General features: G+C 42.5%; 1 protein-coding gene across 2 annotated transcripts in view; it reads right to left on the reverse strand.

Moving 5' to 3' along the window:
* Positions 1 to 564: 564 nt before the first annotated feature.
* ctnna2 (catenin (cadherin-associated protein), alpha 2) overlaps positions 565 to 15395 on the reverse strand; it is a 289592-nt gene continuing 274761 nt past the window's right edge. For both annotated transcript variants that reach the window (XM_018735926.2, XM_018735927.2), the window contains 2 exons: positions 10775 to 10909; positions 565 to 1753 (listed from right to left, as the gene is read on the reverse strand). In XM_018735926.2, the coding sequence (XP_018591442.1) occupies positions 1466 to 1753; positions 10775 to 10909 (423 nt within the window). In that variant the 3' untranslated portion in view covers positions 565 to 1465. The remainder of the gene's footprint in view (positions 1754 to 10774; positions 10910 to 15395) is intronic.

The raw sequence follows: 15395 nt of genomic DNA on the forward strand, positions 1-15395 counted from the left end.
ATCACAACTGGAGACAACGTTGACTTTAATTCTGTATTTAGACCCGTGGGTATACTGCCTGCCAGGGAAGCTCAGCCAATTTTCAGTATTAGTATCCCCCCCCACCTCCTTGAGACTTTGATTTGATTAATTAAATCAGTTCCAGGACCATCTATTCAAGTGGCCTTTCTATGGAACATCATGAAGGTGGTCACCTTCACGGGACGGCATACCATCGCTAATAACCCCCCTTGAAGTTTAAAAAGAGCAGGCTTTCCAGATGAGTCGCTGTTGCGTTTCAGAGCGGGGCGCCGGTTTCCCCTGGCGATAGGCAGGGGAGAAATTCGAAAGCTTTGATTAATGAGCTGCTGACGGCCGAGGCCTGCTCCCTGCAGAACCTTTTCAAATCACAGCTCTCTCAAGCCCTAAACGAGACTGACATGGATTCATATGTTCAATAGCAGATCAAATCCATTCAAACGGAGCCGAAAGGCAGTGTGTGCCAACTCGGCGCCGAGACGCGAACAACCTTGAGCCCGGGATTAGATAAAACGCACAGAAGAACCGAGGCCATACCGTCGAGTTGAAGGGTTTATTAGAGAAGGGTGAGTGTAACAGTATGTAGAGCACTAGCCTCCAAGCAAACCGGATAGCTACTCAGACCTCTCCACGTCTAAATTAAATTACACTCTAAGCTACGTCCATCCAGGCTGAAATAGTTAGTGATATTACAGTCAGATAAATAAATTAAAAAAGGCAATTCCAGACAGCATACCGTGTGCTTTGTTATCACCATGTGGGTTATCGGAAATGAGGAAAGGACTCATATGCTCACTGTACGCTCAGTCGTGTCAAACATTAGCGTTATCGTGTCACTACAGGTAACATTTAAATCAAAAGTGCTGATATTAATATGATTAAATGCAATTATTATTGGCCTTGAAAAACTGATTCTGGTTCAACAGTATAGCTATCAGTGTTAGAGGTGACAAGAGGATTTTGTAAATTTATAGATTTTCATAGTCTTAGCCAATTTATTCTTATTATGATTATTATTATTAATATTATTATTGTTTTTGTTATTGTTATTATTTGTACTTTGAAGCCACAGTTTGACAGCCTGATGAAAATGCAACATTACAGAGACAGGATACAGAATCTATCAGCCAAACTTCTCAGCAGGATGCTGGTTCAGGCCCAGTGTAGCCTAACCCAACTAACGCTATGACGTCTCTGATCCTCCCTCCTGACCCACCCACCCAAAGCGCTGTGATCATCTTCTTCATGCGAGTAGTGCTAAGCCTCCTAACTTTCACACAAACACAGGTGGCAGCAATGTGCCTGCACGTTGAACCATGTTCATTAAATGAAATGGTCCAACAAAAGGGGAGGTCAAGATCAAAAAAAAACCAAATCCAAACAAAAAATGGAGGGGGGTGGTGAGGGGGTTAAGCTTCGCCTTGTGTTTCGTGTCCATCAGCGTTGATTAAAAGGAGTCCATGGCCTTGAACTCGCTCAGAGCCTGGACAGGTGAGATGTGCTTCTTCTGGGAGCCCCTTCGAACCCGCGTTTGACATTCCTCCGGCTTCTCCCGCTTCACCAGTGGCTTCTTCTCTGGGGCCTTCATGCGCCAGGATACGACGGGCGAGTTGACTGCCGCCGTGCCATACACCTTCTGGTACTTGGTGGAGGCCACATAAGAGGCTTTGACGGTCAGAACGACGGCGTTCATCAAGTTCTTGGCAGCCTGGATCAGGGAGGTGGCACTGTCCAGCTGGAGAAAGGCAACATTGGACAGAACAGTTACACTATGCATTTATCAATAATTCATTAATTACTGTCACTGTTATATTTAACATGAGGAAAAAGAAAAAGACTGGGAGAACATGAAGAAGGCTGAAAACAGAACTCAGTGTATATAATTGTTAAGATTATTATATAAACATTTAGTTGACACTAAAGCGGTTTGTAATGTTAGGTTTGTACACACAGTTACCGTTATTTCCCCATTTATATGGTTGGGTATTTTTACTCAGGGTAAGTACCTTGATCAAGGGTACTACAGCAGGAACTGGACTTCAACCCTGGTCCTTCAACTGTAAGGTGACATCTGTAATCACTGGACTACCCGTTGATTATTGATAATAACAATAATTAGTAGGACCAGTCAAAGTGGTAGCAGAGGTAGTAAATTTAACAGGATGAACACTTTCTAAAAGCCCTAAAAACCCTCCTTGGCAATTTACCGTGTCGACGTTTTATTTTTCATTATGACATTTTTTGTTACCGCTAAACCGCTAACTTGAACCACGCTGAACAAATCCTTTCTCTTCTCCCCGAAGGTGACAGCGTAACATTTAAATGGTCCCCCTGAGAGCCCGTCAGTGCCACGTGTCGCCGGGAGGCCAGGACAGCACGCCGAGAGCTTTCCCTCTAATTGTCTCGTTTAGAGAAGGGTCGGCACTTTAAGCTACACCACCTGTTGTTCTGAGGCCGTCTCCTGGCACAAGTCAAGTTCGAGGGCTTCCATTACTGACAATTAAGAATAAAACGTGCCGTCGCCACACAGCGTCTTGTATGGATCCGTAATTAACATACAGAAGGGTCGCATTCACTCTTTTTTGCTTCTCTTATCTTTGTTTTGTCACATTTAACGTCGGAGCCGTGCATGCAGAGATGATTTAACGAACCCCATTTCCACTGGTGCAGAGAGGGGGCAGGAAAACAAGGCTGATGCCTCTGAAGAAATCAGCATGAGCAAAGAGGATGGAGACCAACGTGGCCTGTGCCGATGCCCATTTGAACCTCCGCTCACCTCTTTAGGACACTTCCACCAAACCCAGAGCTGACAGCTCAGCTCCACTGCCGCCCCTGATGATGTATTTTTGGACACAGTCCTGATATAACAACCGAATGGAGGGTTCAGCTGGTCACCTCTCCCCCACCCTTCCCAATGTTACCTCCCAGATCAACTATCAGTAGCTGTGAAAAAGCAGCTCGTCTCCCACCACCCTCGATGAGCTTCTCCCAGGAGAGTCTGTGCAGAATCAGATACAGGTTGATAAAAGCAATCGCGGTAAAAGGTTTCCGCCAGCAGCGGCAGCGGCGCCGTCTCGTGATCAAGTGCTGTAGGGATATTTCCGAAGCAAAAGAGGGAAACAGCGAGGTGAGAGAAACCCCCATTCTTTCCAGAAGCTCCACCAAGTGCTCTGAACCCCGATTCCAAGAGGAAGAACAAAAGGCAGGTAGTCGATCTGACAGCTACTCTGCGGCGAACAGAAAGTGCCCGTGGGAAGTACGGTTACCGCGCCAACCAGAAATCAACACAGCTCATGCTATCGCTCGTCACTTCGATCAATTCAGTACTGTCATTATAAGATGAATACACAAACTCTCGCTACGCGTACAGGAAGCACAAGAATAGTTTATTTACGAAGATAACAGCCACAGAATGTTTTCAACTTTTAAGTTTTTTTTTTTTTTTTTTAAACCAGTTTACATAAGACTCATTTATTCATGAAGCAACGTTCTCAGCCTTCTGGTCACAAGGTTCTTGGTTATCTCACAGACTCCTTGTTAAAAATGGATGAAAATCTGTAGACATTCAGTGAATATTGGTCCCTCACGAATTCCATATGAAACTGACCAGAGCGTAGAGTTCAACTTTGATGTCTTATGATAACACTATGAACCATCGAGGGAACCAGCTACAGTATAACATACACATTCAAGTGTAGCCGTTTTCAGATTACTGCCATTTGGTTTGCTTCATGATTCTTCAACCAACGTTTTGTACTTTAAAATCCCATTTTTTCTAGCAAACCATTTGTTTTAACTTCTCAACTGCTGTCATGTGAACCACGAAAAATAAGGCACTTCGTTTAAAGGATATCGTTCAAATGATCCAACAGCAAAAAGTTCACGTTTATGTCCACTTCTGGGTTCACTCAAAAACCAGCTGTTTTGTTATATTACAACATTCCGACATAAGGCAAATTTTCAGACAACATGCATTTTGCCTGTCTGCGTGGAAAACACAGATGATCTGGAGTGTCAACAGATGTTTGGAGCAGCACTCCTCACAGGTGTGCCACGGGACTCGTCAGTATTCTGAATGGCTGCTCGTTCTAAACAAACATCTACTGAAAAGCTACCAATCATTCGTTTAAAAAAAAAAAAAACATTATGAAATAACACTCAACAGTGTATGTGACTGGTGCTCAAGGAGCCTTCATAAAGAGTTTCCATGGAGATGAACCAACACTCTGTTGCTAGACTGCAACAACACAACTTAACAAAGACAAATCTCAGTAGGTAGAATCAAAAATAAACACATCCAAATACGCCCAATTCTGAAGACAATGAAATAAAAGCGTTCAGAGAGTGGTCTGACGCAGATGATCTGCTTACACTGGCAAAATTTGTCCAAGTGGAAGAAAGGAGGTCAATTAGGGGGATATTTTGCATTTTGGCCACAAACTGGTGGTACCGTTTGTAAATTCCAGAATATTTTTTAGATATCTTGGGCCATCTCCCTGAGCACTGGGGCATTTCCAACCACCGGTCATTCATACATCAGTGTATGTCACCAGTCACTCATATGGTTAGCCTTCTCCATGCATTACACCATCCTTGGAAACAGCACATGGCAAAATCAGGAGAAAAACACAGTGCAACACTATGTAAAGAACAAAACAAGGCTATACTCATGACATGGAAGTATGGTTAAAGGGCATTCTTTAAAAGCAGGCAAAGTGGTAGGCTACTTAAGGACCCATGTTAGACTTAAAGGCAACATGAGAAAAGCTAAGGGAGGACCGGTGTTGCAGCATGGAAAAGACGACGCCCAATGGCAACTGGCAGTTAATAGGTTCTCTGAGCTGCCACCACCAGTTATGGGGATATGTTTTCATGTTTTGGCCATTATTACCGAACAAAATAGCCCGCAGCATGCACTCTATTTGGTAATTACACTCATTAAACCTCCGAGTCCGTGAGCTTTATGTGGAGGTGGGGTAGGGGGCGGATATGGAGTCCCAAGGGGCATTGTGGGAGGGAATATAAAAATAAAAATAAAAAAAAAAAAAAAACACATGGTTGCGTATTGGTGGAAATGTGAGGTGGGAGAATCTGACCATTCGGGTTTGAATGTGAACATGTGAACGGCAGAAAAGTGGCTCTACGTTCACTCCTATACGCTGACCCCAGCATGGGGTACACACATAACTGGCATTTTAGTGTTTGTCATGGTCAGAGGCCGGAAAAAGTGCACACGGCACATGGCTCTGTTTTAATCACACATTTGTAGCAAGGAGGCAGGAGAAGAAAAAACAATCTCTCTCCGTTCCAAGCAAACAAACTGTCATAATATCATCATAATAAATTCACATCAATAAATTATGATGTAATTAATTTACACCAACCTGCTTCTCCTTTTTGTCATCAAGCATTCCGTTTATAACTCTCCTTCCTCTGTGAGCTGAGTCGATGTGTTTGAAAACGCATCACCGCCATTCTATTTTTTTTTTTTTTTAATACCATTTCTTAGCACGTTTCCCAGACAGAAATATATCTGGAAAAGGTCATAACCATTTTCAAACTATGCAATACGTCATGTCAAAATGACACACAATGCCTTAAAATAACAATATCCATTGGCTTTATCTATGTCTCTAAAGAACAAAATTCCATACATATTTTACTCAAATTCACACATCCATATTGAAAAAGAACCATTGTGCATGAATTAGCACAAAAAGAATTGCGTTAAATGACAATCCACAGAATGCACAAGACCAATAATAATAATAATAATAATGATGATAATAATAATAATACCCACAGTTCTTTAGGCCATACATTAAACTGTGGGATTAACAAGGTCATCAGAGAGAAGTGGTAATAGTAATCGAAAGGTAATCGGAACCAAGGGGGTCCTTCACATCCCAGGGTAATTTTTACCATATCAATTCAGGGTAAATACCTTGTTGAAGGGTACTACAGCAGTTGCAGGGATTTGAACCTGGGCCTTTATGACTGCAAGGTGAGAGTTCTGCTCTAATCGCTGGACCATCTGCAGCCCCCTAGAATTAGGCACTCAAGTCTACAAACATGAGTAAAACAGCTCCATTATAGTAAAAAGCAGTGTAAGCAGGCACAGTGAAGCAATGGCACAGTGCACCAGTGACACTGGGTAAAAGGGTCCGTTCGGTTAACGAAATAATGGAAATATAATGGAGTCTCCACAGCGACAACAGCAGGACTCTGCAAACGCATGGCGAGGAGCCCATGCAGCCACCGGTCTCTCCAGCGCCCCTGCAAGGTCACACACCTCCATTACTGTCATTTTAAAGCAGCCGTCCTCTCACCTGTGCAGAAGAGGGCAATGATGTGCGAATGGTGTAATTTGGCCTGACGTGGGAGAGCTCCAACACTGCAATTACTCTCAGGCACTGTCACGATGGCGCTATTTATCATACGGGCGGATTTCGGTCGCTATTGAGGTCTGCTGAGAATCGAGATGGTATGTATTTTTTATAAACACTAATGTACGCGCTGGGGCTGTCAGTGGAAAATGGCTTGACCACAGAGAAGCCTGTAAGCGCCTGCCCGTTTCAGCAGACACCTCTCGACATAAGGCCGAGTGCCAACGAGGAGATGATGGCATCGCACAGACTATACGTGTCCTCTGTGTACTGCGTGTGACTAAAAACCCACTGGCTCGCAGCATTATGAACAACTTATGAATTTTTGAATATGCAAACATTTTCCAGTTTTTTTCATTTATTTTTAATTGCAGTTTCTCTACTTAACAATTTTCTAAAATTTCTGTTTTGTGCAGAGCGAAAGCCTCCTGTATTTAGGCACCCAGCTGATAGCTGGCAGTGAAAGGCTCTGACACGGAACACACACAGAACAGTAGTGCGGGACCAACTTAATCTAACCCACTTCCACTATATTTACAGAATGTGGCTGGTGTTCCTGAGTGCCTGTCAATAAGATGTTGCACACTTATGGGATAAATCGGTCAACATTCAGAATGGAAGAGGAGTTTGTGACTGCAAAGTCTTTCTAATTTCACTTAATACTTAACTCCTGTATTGTACGAAGGTGATCAGGATTAGTCTATCCTGAGTTTTGTGCACCTACTTGTGCGATGAACATCCGTGCATAAAGTGGAAAGAAACAAACTAGGCTTACTTAAGAATTACGTCTGCAACTATGTCTCTCTTTCCCGTAATGTAATGCACAAACTCTATTTTCTCCGAGATGTACGTCGCGTTGGAGAAAAGCATCTGCTAAATGAATAAATGTAAATGTATCTAAATGGTATGTGGCTCAGAGTTAATAAAAATATTAAAATCTAAAAAAAGTTGCGCAAAGTATTTTTCTTCATTATAGCAATATCTGAGATTGTCACAGAACCTAATCTGTAAATACGTCAAGTAATATTATTTTTTTATTATTACTCCGAAAAGCACAACAACATAGAGACAGGAAAAATGCAGAGAAACTGAAAATATTTCCAAGAAAAATAAACACTTTGGTCATCCACACATTGAGAGAGAGAACTTGAGATGTAGACCACGGACAAAATACATGCCCTCGCCAAGTATGTAAGGGTAATCAACTTACATTCCATGAATTCATAAAAAATTTAATTCGGTTGTAGGGACATCCACATTATTAACCTGTTATTGTCAGTGACTTGGTGATAAAACTGATTTTAGATCTCCAAACAAATTAAGTTACAAACAGACTTCTGGTCCCAGTTGTGTTTGTAACGTGGGTAGCTAGTGAAACCACAAATGATTTGTGTGGGGGAAATATTTTTTAAAGTGTTTATGTTTTATGTTGACCTTGTTTGGCTAAGTATAAAATTCCTTGTACAGCTTCATGCCCAGTGATGGGGTTTGGTTTAAATGAACTACTGTGTGTTGGACAACCAGTCAAAACAGCTTCGATTTTATAGTTTTCAGTGCTCGATAATGCGGCGGTCGTCAGCCCTCAACCGCTCTCTTGTAACTTTCTCTTTTTCGTCTGCGGCTCCCTGGGATCCGAGCAGTGATTGATCTCTCTATACCACCCTGCCATCCCTCCGCGTCACCTGTCGATGGAGATTACCAGGTGCACTCCCCTGTGTGTGCGCCGAGATTGCAGGCCCCGGCCGCGCTCCCGGCGCTGATTAACCTCCTTCTGCTCCACAGCGCGTGGGACACGGAGCCAACGCACGGATCGGTGCCTGGCGCCACGGAAACACCACAAAGGCCACGGACACCATTACTGACAGAGAGCCGGGGCTCGAAGCCGAAGAAAAAACTACGATAAACGAGACGTCCTGGTCCAGTTAGTCGGTTTTTCTTTCCTTGTCTGACCTCGTACCTGAACTGCGCCTGGTTCTCCTGAGCATGGCATGACGACAGCCGAAAAGAAGACTTCCTTAGCCTTTGCTGTTTTCGGTACGAAAGCATTTGCAATAAAATTTATAGTAAGCGAAGCATAACAGCCTGAAGGCCAATCAGATAATGCAAACTCCTATAGGCGGATACACATAATACACTTAGAATTTAAGTTCAATTTCTACACCTGGGTAATTTTTACTAGAGCAACATAGCCCAGCGAAGCAACTTGATCATCTCCACATTTAAACCTGTGACCTTTAAGCTGAAAGGTAGCACATTTAACTCCTGCATCACCTGCTGCCCACAATACAGTGCATACACATCATTCTGTTTACTCTGATTTGCGGGTAAGTTCCTTGATGAAGGATACTATAGTGCAAGGTGGGATTCAAATCACAACTTGCTTCAGAGGAAACTGTCTTGATAAATGAATAACTGTAAATGTCAATGTCTTTACTACGGCGGTATGGTATAGAGAAATCAATCAGTGCTCGAACCCCAAGCAACCATGATAAGTTACAATAGAGGCATTCAGGGCTGACGACCGCCGCATTATTGAGCACTGAAAACTATAAAAACGGAGCTGTTTCGACCAGTTCTCTAGCATAAAGCAGTTCATTTAAACCAAAACCTATCAGTAGGCTTGAAGCTGTACGAGGGATTTTGCATTTCGTCAAGTAAGTGATACGTGTGACATGTAAAACATGTACTTTTGCAGTACAGGTGGTCCTCGACTTACAATGGTTCGACTTAAGATTTTTTTCGACTTCATGATGGTGAGCTGGCAATAGATATTCAGTAGAAACCGTACTTCGAATTTTGATTTTTTTCCCGGGCAAGCGATATGTGGTGCGATATGCTCTCGCAATGTTGGGCAGTGGCAGCTATCCGCATCTCCCAATCTGTCACGCAGAGGTGTCACGCTCACGACTATGCGCATGATGCCCACACCTGTCACTGATCAGACGGGACAGGTATAAAGGAACCGTGTCAGCACACCTGCTCGCGGAAGCAACTACATCTCCAGAGCATCTCCGTGACCGGTGTTTACCTTCGACTCTCTTCCTCGTTCCTGCCTTCTCGCTACGGCTTGCATCTTGACCACGTCTCTCGTCTCATCCTACGGAATCCCGTCTGCAAATCGCCCGACCCATGCCTGTCCCCAACAACGTTTGCCTGCCCCTTTTGTTGTCTTTTCAATAAAATTCACCTGCATTTGGGTTCAGCAACAACAACGCCTCATTTTTGCCTCCTTCACGATGACAAGAGGTGTGTATTAGGCGTATTAAATGCCGTGTAACCCCATCATAAGTCGGGGACCACCTGTATTTTGAACATACAAGTCATTTGTGTTTTCAGTACCTCCTCATACAACCAGGACCAGAAGTCTGTTCATAACTTTATTTGCTCATAAATTTAAACTGTCTTTACTATTTAGGGCAATCAATAAATATTATATAGAGCTAACAGCCAAATTTGGCAGTTTTTCCCACAAAATTTTTTTTTCTTTACTGGTTTCATCATTTACATTATCAGTCTCATCAGCGCAGAGAAAGTGAAATGGGAAGCGGGTGTCTACATTGGTAATAAAGTGACCCCAAACACTGGACTGTCATGACTGATTGATTGGTTTTTGATCAGTTTTTCTTCAAATTGGCTCACTGAGCAGGCCATATAAATCTCTGCTTTGTTTTAAAAATGCCAAGAAAGACCTTTTGTTTTTATTTGCCCATATCGCCATATTATCAAAATCTTTGCGCTTGTCATTTTAATTATTTATTCATTTATCTGATGCTTTTCTCTACTCAGCTTACAATGACTGGTTTGTACACAAGGCCACTTATATTGATTTACTCATTTATACAGCTGGTTAATTTTTACTGCATCAATTTAGGGTAAGTTCCTTGATGAAGGGTACTATAGTACAAGGTGGGATTCAAACCGCAGACAAGTCTGGTTTAACTCCTCTTTCTCCTTTGGCAGCAGGGATGGCATTTTTTCTTTCAGCAACCTGAATTTTTATTAGCAGTTTGACACTTTGACATTTTTCCTTCTCGGTTATTTAATAGAAGGGTTTACAAATTAGTTTCGAAAGCTAATGTGCAATCTCCAACCGGTGCCATGTCATTTGTGGCCATCTGCTCTCTTTGCAGGATGAAAGTTGCTGAATGCCACCTCTTCTGCAATTCGCATTGCCAGATGAAACCAAACAGGACCTTTCAACGAGTAAATCGTAAGTCGCTTTGGAAGAAGCCTCAGCTAAATGTAAATACTCCGCGTAACTTACTTGGCTTCCAAATCTTCTTTACTTTTAAATGAGGACACCATAAATGGCAAATGCAATGAATGGCACTGTGGCAAGCGGCATTGTGGGACGCCGGGGTGGGACTTACCCCTGAGACGATGAGCTCCCCTCCCAGGTTCTGCACTTCGGCCTTCACCTTGCTGCAAATGTTCAGCTGGTGGCAATAGAGGGCGATGCGCTGCAGGTAAGCCAGCAGGTCCTGCTTGCAGGCCGAGTCGGGGCACTACAGACACACAAAGGAGGCCAGTTGGAGGACAACAGCTATGGGTTTGAATGGCAGAAGCATCATCTGTAGCATCCTGAATTATTCAAACAGCTTTTGAGTCAATCTGCTCAGAGAGATGAGCCACTGAAAATGTCTGCCATGGCTGCCATATCACATGGCTTAGTAACACTCAGCGTCTGGCCACCCTGGACCTGATTTAATTAGATATATTGTTAATAAACTGATTATTTTATGTTGTTCTTATTAGGTGTATGAGTCACGGCAACACGGAGGCAGAAACAGTCCATTGAAAAACTGCAAATATACATACAAAGAGCAAGGATAGAAGGTCAACAATATTTCGCAATATTGTTGTAATATTTCACAGGAATGGCCATGTGACACTGTGTAGCATGTTCCAGGACAGTGTTAAGACATACCAGAATTCCTTTGAATTATCATGAGGATCAAATGTTGAAGAAGGCTGAAGTGAAAATAGTGCAGCACAAAAAATGTAATTTTAATACTGTTCTTTGTATCGCATTTGTTCTATATTTGTTTAACACAAACAATATGTGAAAATAGGGAAAAAAAATATAGCAAATCCCATTATACAACCTAGCATTTATGCATGTTAACTTTTCATATACAGTATGCTTATGGTTATTATAATGAGGATTTTACACTTACAACAAAGTTGACTAAAGATGGGATCATCTGAACAGAACCGTATCGTAAGTCAAGGACCACCTGTACATTTTCTTGCCAGATATGTTACAGTAACCAGTCACAGCGACAGTCTCCAGCCTTCATGGCCTATTCTGGGTGTGGTTTCAAAATCCACATTTATCAAACTAACAGGTCAAAACGAGGAGTATTTTGAAATATTTTTGCTTTGGTTTTAAAACAGACTAATTGAAACTGTACCCCAAAACCGAGAGATGCATCAACCAACACTGACTCAGTTTCAAGGGCTGGATTTCTCCTCTACAATAAAAACACTATATTGCTTATATTTGTACAAAAAGGAGGAAGGAAAACCGTTTAACTTTCAAACCCTTTGTGGCATTACCAATGTGGAGGACAAGAATGGCAAGATTGTTTCCAATTTCCCATCAACAAAGGAAGTCCATTTAAATTCCAGTGTTAAACCACAGCACTATTATTTATTAAACACTTCTTACGCAGACATGCATTGCAGGAAAATAAAAGTTTTGGTGCAGTAAGCAAAAAAATGTCTGTGGAAAAGTTTTCCTGTACTTTTCCAGACTTTTGTACAAACAGTCAGTGTGGCCTTCTGGGTAATGTAGTCCTCAGAGCAGCAGCCATTTTCCTCAGCATCCCCCACTTTACTGTGACCCACTTAGTCTCGATGTTTAAATCCAAAGGCTTTTGCTTTCCTTTCTCACAAACTCCTACACACAATAACCAGAACTGTACTGAATGTATGGAGCTGCACAGTTGGCACCCCAAATTATTGCTCTACCCCTGGGGTCCAGATGCAGTGTTTCCTGTTCAATGAGACGATAGTCATGTTTCTGCAATTCTAGACGACTGCTCCCCTACATCCTCCACATCCCCTGCAGGTATAACTCTGTTTCCCATCCACAGCATCAAGGTGGATTTAAGCAGAATTTGGTGTGAACCCAACTGGAATCAGTGTTTTGAAGGCAACACACAGTGCCCTGCTATGCCTCACAAAATGCTGGAGACCAACATCTATTTGCACTTTTCCAATGCTTTAAACCTTATTTTCCAGAACTTCATGTTGCTGCCTTCTTTGTTTATAAACCTTTCCTTGGAACACAAACATGAACAACAGGTCTACAAGGCTCTGGAATCCCACTTGGACTGCTCTTCACACCTCAGAGATTCTGCTGATCCTTCCATCCATATCAACTCCACTGACTTGCTACTCAGAGGTCCTTTGGAACTACATGGGTGCGACGCTCTGCACTACAAGTTGCCTGCTGATGGCAGCTTCCTGGCTAAGCGTGAAACCCCTAGCCCATACCCCAGAGTACCTGAACCTAATGAAGATTACAGACTCCTCCATGTGCTTGTTAACCACCGTTCTGCAAAGCTTCTGACATCTACGGGGGTCCTAATGCTACTTCCCGGGGTTCAGAAACTCCAGCTCGACCGCTGACTTGCGATGACAGCCTCTGCTCTCCTTGCTGAGCTGAGATCAACTGTGCAGATGAGCTTTCAATGTTCATTTCTTGACTACAGATAATGCGCACAGACTCCCATCCTGCAAAAATTATTTTAACAATTGAGTGTGGCTGCTGCTGCAGAATTTGGGTTCCTTTATCCATATCTACTTTTATCTACTCGGCTTACCACGGTGAACCATATTCAGCCGTGAACATCTGTGATACATCATCAAAATCCTTCACATTACATAAGTGTATTAGTAATTACCACTAGCATTAGCGATCAATGCTAGCGCTCCCACTCAACTACAGCAGGGGGTCGGCAGCAACTCGGCTCTGTTTTTCCTTCCCAACACAGGCGCCAACATTTAGCTTTCACAGTCTACTCAGTGAAGAGCTGCATTTTGGCACGTACTGTTGTCGCTTCCAAAAACTAAGATTAAAAAACAGGCATCATCTATTGACATAGATAACTGAAGAGAATGATTAATTTCGGTGCAATAATTCACTGCAATCCATCCAAGGCGGATCTCAACTTCGACAAAACTGCAAACCGCAGATTGAATCCTTGAATTGCCTTACAGAAAACAAGTAACATTACTTGTGACAGTTTCAGTACTGGGACTCAATTTTTATTTTTCCCGCCTTTAATCATTCTAGTAATGGCAAGTAATTTGACATACAGAGAGCGCGCTGACCATGAATGCAGTCGAATCTAAATGTACTTTAATAAATTAATTTCCATACACATGGAGGTTTGGCACCATCCCTGGAACCCCAATGAAGATGTCATACTGTGTGCCATGGAATTTTGTTTTATGATATAAGAAATTTAGATTCCAAACACAAAACTGTGAGTGTGCTTTGTTTTTTTCTTTTTTTTTTTTTTTTTAAAGTAATTTTTGCTGGAGATACACCCTGCTCAAATTCAGTAATGCTTGCCAGCTGAATTTACTTTCAAGATGTGCTTTTTAAAGATACCGAAACATCAGAAATCTGAACTCCCACAGCAACATAGCAGGAGACCAGCATAGCATCCAGCTTCCTTCTGAAGTACATTAACGTGTCTCTGAATCCCTGGCACTGTTCAGGTCAGTCATGATACATGTGTGACTAAATTTCTTGACCATCATATTTTTCCAAATCCATCCCCCACATGATTAAATTGCTCATTCTGACAGAGGCCTCCTGGGGGGTACCCAAACCACAACAAGGCCTTAACTTTTCTCGCGAGGGTCAATATGTCTGCCTATAATTGGTTAAGGTTTAGAATGTGTGAACGTAACATCTTTTTTAACGTGTAGGATAACACAAATATTACCTTCTTAAGGCCTCCAGAAATATAATGACAGAGAAACCCCTAATGGTCCTGTAACTTTGTCTATGATCGACAAACAGCAGCATGCTTTCTTACATTTCCATTTATTCATTTAGCAGACACTTTTCTCTAAAACCACGTACATGTCACAGGAAAATACAATGAGTGCATTACATCAAATCCAGCGCCAAAAAAAAAATTCCAATCTACCTGGAATTTGTCTGAGATTAAATCAGTGGGAATCAATCCACCTTTCCGCACCTGTATAACCGCTTCTCAATAAGAAGGACACGGCGGGTGGAAATGAGGCCTTGAAGCTCCCTCCATTTGCACCTCGTATCGCCCCGTCCACCGTCCAGAATGGCGGCAGAAAGCAGACGGATGTGAATATTCAAGTCAAGGAACCGGTTAACGCCTGAATTAAAAACGGCAAGCCACCTGTTCAATTCATTAAAGTGACTGCCGATTCTGTGGACGGGGGCTGACGACGTGCCGTGTGACAGGTTTTGCACAGGCCTGGTGCCGTGGCAACAGTTCAATAGAGCAGCGGCCTTCAGTGCGGTGAGTTTTGTCATTCCAGGGCTTTTTCTCAGCTTTGGACCAAATTTCTCATTACTCAAAATACGGATGGTAATTTGAATATGAAACAAACTTTCCTGCTACTGTGGAAAATTACAAAAAAATAAATAGCTGTATAATGAATCAATACATCTTCACTGAATGCGAATGATACTCTGCTTATTCAATATTGATAGAAGGAAAAGGCTCCTCCTCGATGATAAAACATCACCTGGGGCTCCTGCTGGTTTTGTTAAATGTTTTCTCCTCTTCCTACCCTGCACTTTCCATTGTTCCCAAAGAGTCGTATTGATTGATTAGATGCCGAAAATGGTCTGTCAGCATGCTGCGAAGGTACTCATCAGATTATGGATGCAACACCTCAATGGGGCTAATTATATTATAAGACAGGCCCTCTTTAATCTCAGGTTCGCAATGCTTCGAAGTGAAGGTGCTGAGAAGGAATTCTGGA

The sequence above is a fragment of the Scleropages formosus genome, chromosome 16, assembly GCF_900964775.1.
Source record: "Scleropages formosus chromosome 16, fSclFor1.1, whole genome shotgun sequence".
In the NCBI taxonomy this organism is placed as follows: domain Eukaryota; kingdom Metazoa; phylum Chordata; class Actinopteri; order Osteoglossiformes; family Osteoglossidae; genus Scleropages; species Scleropages formosus.